Here is a 6938-nt window from a genome sequence, read left to right as displayed (position 1 = left end):
ATCCAGAATTCTATAAAAAGACAAATATTACAATTCCCATTAAAGGTATCTAGTACCATAAAAATATGTATGCCCTTTGATCTAGTAATTCTACTTAGGTGAATCCTGCTACAGAAAATCATCTAACATGCAAAAATATTTTATATGCAAAAGTATTTTATATGCAGACATTTTTGCATTTCCAGTACAGAAGGAGGAAATACTCTCTTTTTTTTTAATTATTTAAGACCTTTATTAATGGGTGCTTGCCATTTGTTGATTTTTTGAAAAAAATCAAGTTGTAAACTCTTATTACAAATTAAAAATGAGGTTCTTAAAAATCTCAACTTGACCAGATATGAAACAATTTAAAAACCTTTAAAGGTGTATTGAGAAAAACCAGGCTTTTTTTTTTCTTAAAAAACACGTTTGTCGTTACCAAAAAAAGACGTCTTTAGGTAAAAATAATAAAAACCCCATGCTGCACAGATAATGCAGATAGTTCTATTTATCTGGTCAATGGGCAAAAAGCAAGCACTTAAGGTCTTTAGCTCCAATCTTTTGTTCGTTTCTTATTGCTGGAATTTCATCTTCATTTCTTCGTGCTGGATGACTAAACCGGATGATGGAAGAGATGGTAAGCCGGCGTCGACTCAGCCCTGCCCTGCTCAGCCTCGGGAGCGGACGAATTCTCAGCTGGTGGATCGGCTGCTTTTGTCTCTTTGCCATCTTGCGGTTTAGGGTTTTCTGGGCGTCTGTGTCGGTAATTGAAGTTGCGGCGGTACCGACGTTGAGGTGGCGAGGAGGACCCCTGCGGAACTGTGGTCTATAACCCGGATACATGGGGCGCCTGGGTGGCTCAGTGGGTTAAGCCTCTGCCTTCAGCTCAGGTCATGATCTCAGGGTCCTGAGATCGAGCCCCACATCTGGCTCTCTGCTCAGCAGGGAGCCTGCTTCCCCCCCTCTCTGTCTGCCTCTCTGCCTACTTGTGATCTCTCTCCCTCTGTCAAATAAATAAATAAAATCTTTTTTAAAAAGTCAAAAAAATAATAATAATAATAATAACCCCGATACATATTCTGTCTCACTGGTCTACCTTGTTCTCCTGCACCCTGGTTGTCAGCACCTTCCATCACTTCTCCCTGCACAGGAAGGCTGGGATACTGTGGTCGACGCCCATAGGGTCTCCGCATGTAGTAAGGTGGGAACCGTCGCCTGCGGCAGGGCCGGCGCTGTTGGGCCTGGCCTTCAGGGGCACTTTCCGATCCCTCGTTGTTTTCCCCTCTCTCGCTATTCTGGTAATTTTGCTGGTAATTGCGTGGAGGACCCCTGCGACGTGGATAGCGTCTGTAATGGTTACGGTCCGCTGCGTATTTACTGCCTGGCACTGGAACTGCACCAGGGCCCGTCACATTTGCTGCCTCCGCGCCCTCTTCTCCTTCAACACCATCAAACTCAGTCTCTCCAGCTCCTACACTGCGAAGGTACTTCCTGGGGTTATTCTTCTTTATGGCAGTCTGGTGTACAAATACATCTTCCTTGGTGTCATTCCTGTTGATGAAACCATATCCGTTTCTTACACTGAACCATTTTACTGTTCCCAAAACCTTCGTTGCGATCGCCGGCAGGTGCCGCGGATGTGAGGCCGCCCGGGCCGCCGCTCCCTGCGCGGCTGCGCGTGGTGCCGGGCTTGGTGCCGGGCTTGGTGCCGGGCTTGGTGTGGGCAGCGTTGGGGGCGGGGGCGGTGGGCGGCGCGGCAGGCGGCTGCTGGGTCTCGGCCTCGCTGCTCCTGGTTGCGGTGATGGTGACCGGGGCCGGCTGCGGCCGCCGCGGCTCCTCCCGGGTGTGACGGTAACTAGGCCGGCGGCCGCGGTGGGACCACTCAGGGCTCTCTGGGGTCCACTCTCCGCTCCTGCTACCGATCGAACTCAGGAAATACTCTCTTAATTACCTGCTCAGTACCCACATTCCTCCTCTTCTTTCCTTGATAATTCCCTTAATAATGTGCTTGAGTAGAATTGGCACATCCCAGAGATAAATCATGACCATGATTAGTCCAAGATCAGGTATGAGACCCAGTTCTGCTCAAGGAGTTCCAAGACAAGGCCTCCTTAGAGGGATTCCCAAAATAGAATACTAAGTCAAACGGTATAAATATTTTTAAGGCTCTTAATACTTGGCAAAGTTTTCCTCCCTTCTTCCCCTCCAAAAAAAGTACATTTTTTCAAAATTCCTTTTCTCCCTGCCCCCTTGCTTTTGGTTCAAATTCAACTGCGTAGAAACAGGAAGTCTGGAATTGTGGCAGCCGTCTTGAAACTATCATGGAAGGGCCTGAATCACAGATATTGGCCTGTCACCCTGTTCAAATCTGTAGCCATCTGCTTTCAGACGCACTTCAAAAGTATTCTAACTGAAATACTCCTGTGTAATAAAATATTACAGGTTTTCAAAACGATGCTTATGAAATTTTTTGACGTGATGAAAAAGCTTATGATATAACATTAAGCTAAAGGGTGGCAGGTTACAAATCTTAATTTAGAACGTAATATTAGCCATGTTCAAATGTGCATAGAAAAAAACGGGAAACAGACAACACAAAATGTTAAGAATATTTGTTTCTAGATGATGGGATCATAAGCCATTTGTCCCTCAGCTTGTGGTTTGTGTTTTTTTTTTTTTTTTAAGATCTTATTCATTCATTTGACAGAGAGAGAGAGAGAGATCACAAGTAGGCAGAGAGGCAGACAGAGAGAGAGGAAGGGAAGCAGGCCCCCTGCTGAGCAGAGAGCCCCATGCAGGACTGGATCCCAAGATCCTAAGATCATGACCTGAGCCGAAGGCAGAGGCTTAACCCACTGAGCCACCCAGGCGCCCCTCAGCTTGTGTTTTTTTCTTTTTTTTTCCTTTGTATTTTTCTGTATTTTCCAAATAATACAATCAGTTTATATTACTTTTACTATCAGAAGGAAAAAAGACAAACAATAAAGACTCCTATGAGATCAGAGAGTTAAACTAGGATACTCAAAAACAGTACCGGGGTAAATATGGCCAAGTATCATTTTCTAGCCTAAGAGCCATGAATTCTAATCATCTCCAAGGCCCTCACTTATCTTTGTAGCCAGAGAGGGGAAAATTTTTGAATTTAGTACAGTCTCTGATCACTAGGTTATCTAATCTCATCAGTAACAATCACAACTTTTTTGTTTAGAATAATAAATTAGATTTTATTATTTTTACAAAAGCAACTCTTGCTCTTTGTGGGGAAAGGAAAAAAAAAAAAAACAGAATACATCTGAGAAGTAAAAGATCCCCACCACAACAGCCCTTGAAAGTAAACACTATCAGTCGATCAGTGACTATTTTCCCATTCTGCTAGGGCATATACAAACTTAAAACACAACACACACACATGCGCGCGCGTTCTAACTATGTAAGTTCTTTAAAAAGTTACCATCTTTTCCCCCTTTGGCATTATACTGTGGACAATTTTCTATTTCTATTTCTATTCCTTGTAATGGCAGCGCGGTACTCTATTGAACAGGAGTACTACAATTTATTTAATGGACATTATGGTTGTTTAGAATTTCTACTACTGAGTTTGAAGGGACTATCAATAATACTCTTCATTTTCCTTTTGGATTTCAGAATAATTAAAAGACAAAGACACAGGATTCAGATACAGAAATCGAATGTCACTTCCATTACCAATTTAAGCAGGCTCTGAAGAACATGGCTTAAGTGTGAGAGCCAGATGAGTTTGCTAGTAAGATCTCTACCACCACCATCAGAATGTAATTTAAACCCAAAAATTCAGGTTACCCCAAAGGCCAGAGTTCACCCTATGATCAAGAGCTGATAAGAATCCAAAGTCATGCTGCCAGACCCAATCAAGGATAGGGAGAGGAAGGGGCCAAACAGAAAGTGTTCAGCTCTTTGTTCCAAACACACAACCAAAAACAGTTGCTCCTCCCCAAGGTTAAGGTAGGTGAGGAGATAGGGCAAAAGGTTAAGAACATTAGTCTGGTGTCGTTCCCTCCATGAGCTAACATGAAGCCTAGAGAAAGGCTGTCTCTGCCCTCACTTGTCCCAACTAGTGAATTTCCTAGTGCTACTATTTGAGTACTACTGTAGGACAGAGACCTAGATTGCTAGATAAAAAGTCTATTTAAAATCTCAAAAGGTATTTCAAAATTTCCTTCAAAAAATGGTATTGTTAGGAGTTAGTTGGACAGTTAGGTAGTCAGGGCCAGGGTCCCCAACAAGAAAATATGGAGTCAGGACAGCTAAGACGCCACTGCCTTAACATCCTGTTTTCAGCTTAGACAGATCACACTAGCGCTCTGCTCTGCAGCCTTTGCAAAAATGACTTCTGCAAAATGTCCTAAAATAAGACAATTAACCACAAAACATTTGTCCCTATCATGGGCAAGGGGCAGTTAACACATCAGCCCCCAGATGTCAGCACAAGAGATCTTCAGGGCTGACATTAGCATAATAGGTAGACAAATATGTGAGCAAAGCCCGATCGGCATGGCTCAGCACACCCTGGTTGCTTAAGATAGTTCCACAAAAGAGCTCATTAAAAACTCTTAAACTTAGAAACTCCAAGGGCAACCCTCTAGGGTCTTCTCTCTCTCCAGGAGCTTTATACTGTTGCTCAATAAAACTTTGCTTTGCTCCCCACCGTTCTTCATCTAGTCTACCTCTTCGTTCTTCGAAGTAATGCAACTAAGAACCACAGGCACTAAAGGCAGAGAAATCCTTCAATAGTGTCAATTCATTCTCCCACCAAGAGAGGATAAGAATGCTTCTTTTGCCCCTTCTAGCCAACTACCCACAATACTTTTCATCTTTATCAATCTGTTACACAACAATCTGTTGTCTTAGACTACCAATGAAGGTGAGCACTTCTTCATAACTCCTGGGCATTTATATCTCTTCTCCCATGCCTGCCTGTTCAGGAACATGAACTTGTTTTCCCAGCAATAGTATCCCATCGGTTTTCACCTTCCATTCTCTCTTGCCAAGTCCTCTCGCAAACAACTGTACAGATTTATGAGACGTCCAGATGGGGTTAGAGGTGGCACCTCTGGGAATGAATTCAGGTTTTCCTGGAAATATAAGCCAAGCAAACATGTTCCTTTGGCTTTCATAAAACCACATCCCAGGGAAATTATTTAATCAGTCCGTATACAACTACAATATTAAATGCCAAAGTATCATTGGGAGTCAAGGGGTCAAACTTGAGGTCTAGCTCTGCCATTTAATAAACTTGGTTACCTGGGGCAAGCCAAGTCACTAAATCTCTCTAAATTCCAGTGGCTTCTTCTAGCACATAACAGTAGAATGAGATGAACTAGACGGGAAGTTTTCAAGATTTCTTTTCAGCAGCAGAACTGTTATGCGAACTCTAAATATAAAAGAGAAAAAGTCAGAGTGACTCTGTTTGAAGCCAAGATGGGAGACCCTAAGCCTCAGATAAACAGCATCCAGCTTGTCCCCCCAGTAGCCCTTGATATACTCATAGAATTTCCTCATAGAATTCTTAGAACCCCATCAAGCCCAGCTTGAAAACCCACAGGCTTAGAACTGCCAAGTACCTCCCAGCACTACTCTAGACAGTCAGGATTTAAAAGAAGGACAATTCTGACTCACTCTAGTATATAAACAAGTGCTGTTACATTTCCTAAGGGCCTGTTTCATTTTCAGGTGCTTCTAAATTTGAAGATAACTCGGTTAAAAAAAATTGACATAAATAGCATTAGCATCTGTAACAGAATGACTCCAGGCTAGAATGGACTCTAGGAACTCTTCAACACTTAATATACCTAGATTTGGAAATATCTAATATTAATGTTTTATTAGATTACCTCATGGGGACCATAGGATCAAGCCTTGCCCTAAAGGTAGGGGTGTGTTTCCCCTTGATGGGACTCATCATTTATATTGTTGCTTGGCTTAAGAAGACATCAACACAATAGCAGAAAACAGGCTTTAGGAAGAAGCCTTAAGAAGGGTGAGGAAAGAAATATCCTCAGACTGGCTACATAATTTGTGGAGTGCAGGACAAAATAAAAATATGATGCCCCTTGTTCAGTAATTATTAAGAACTTCAGCTGGCAAAGTGAAATAAGTCAATCAGAGAAAGACAATATTATTATATGATCTCTCTGATATGAGGAATTTAAGAGGCAGGGTGAGGGATTGTGGGGGGTAGGGAAGGAAAAAATGAAACAAGATGGGATTGGAAGGGAGACAAACCATAAGAGACTCTCAATCTCAGGAAACAATCTGAGGATTGCTGGGGGGTAGGGGGTTAGGGGTAGGGTGGCTGGGTTATGGACAATGGGGAGGGTATATGCTATGGTGAGTGCTCTGAATTGTGTAAGACCAATGATTCACAGACCTGTACCCCTGGGGCAAATAATACATTATATGTTAATTAAAATAATAAATAAATAAAACTTCAGCTGGCAGAGCATTAAACCTTGTGTAAGATTTTTTTTTTAAGATTTTATTCATTTTTTTATTTATTTATTTGAGAGAAATCACATGTGGGGGTGGGAGGAGTGGGCAAGAGCTGAGGGAGAGGGAGAGAATCTCAGCAGATTCCTCACGGGGCTCCATCTCTGCACCGGGAGATCATGACCTGAGCCAAAATCAAGAGTCAGTTGCCCAACTGACTGAAGCACCCAGGTGCCCCTGTGTGGAAGAGGATTCTAATGGGGGGACCTTAGATGTACAGATGGTTTGTCTGCCAGTCAAGCTGGGCTACTACGACCCCGAGATCTAATGGTGAGTTTGGTCCACACTCTGAGGAATAGTAATGTCTGAGGCACATGAATAAGAGGAAGTTAAGTTGACCCTCAGAAGAGCATGAGAACAAGGCAATGAACTGTAGGAAACCTGGCTCCTGACCTGCTAAGGAGTTAAGTAAACTATTCTCTGCATGTCACGGC

General features: G+C 42.9%; 1 protein-coding gene across 1 annotated transcript; it reads right to left on the bottom strand.

Moving 5' to 3' along the window:
* Nucleotides 1–495: 495 nt before the first annotated feature.
* Nucleotides 496–5854, bottom strand: LOC122894508 (Y-box-binding protein 1-like). The gene is given in 4 exon segments (XM_044232342.1): nt 496–814; nt 1048–1599; nt 1601–1891; nt 5850–5854. Coding segments are annotated over 4 exon segments (1167 nt in total).
* Between the last annotated feature and the right edge of the window lie 1084 nt (nt 5855–6938).

Source organism: Neovison vison, chromosome 13, assembly GCF_020171115.1.
Source record: "Neovison vison isolate M4711 chromosome 13, ASM_NN_V1, whole genome shotgun sequence".
Lineage (NCBI taxonomy): Eukaryota > Metazoa > Chordata > Mammalia > Carnivora > Mustelidae > Neogale > Neogale vison.
This window is presented reverse-complemented; position numbering and strand designations above follow the sequence as displayed.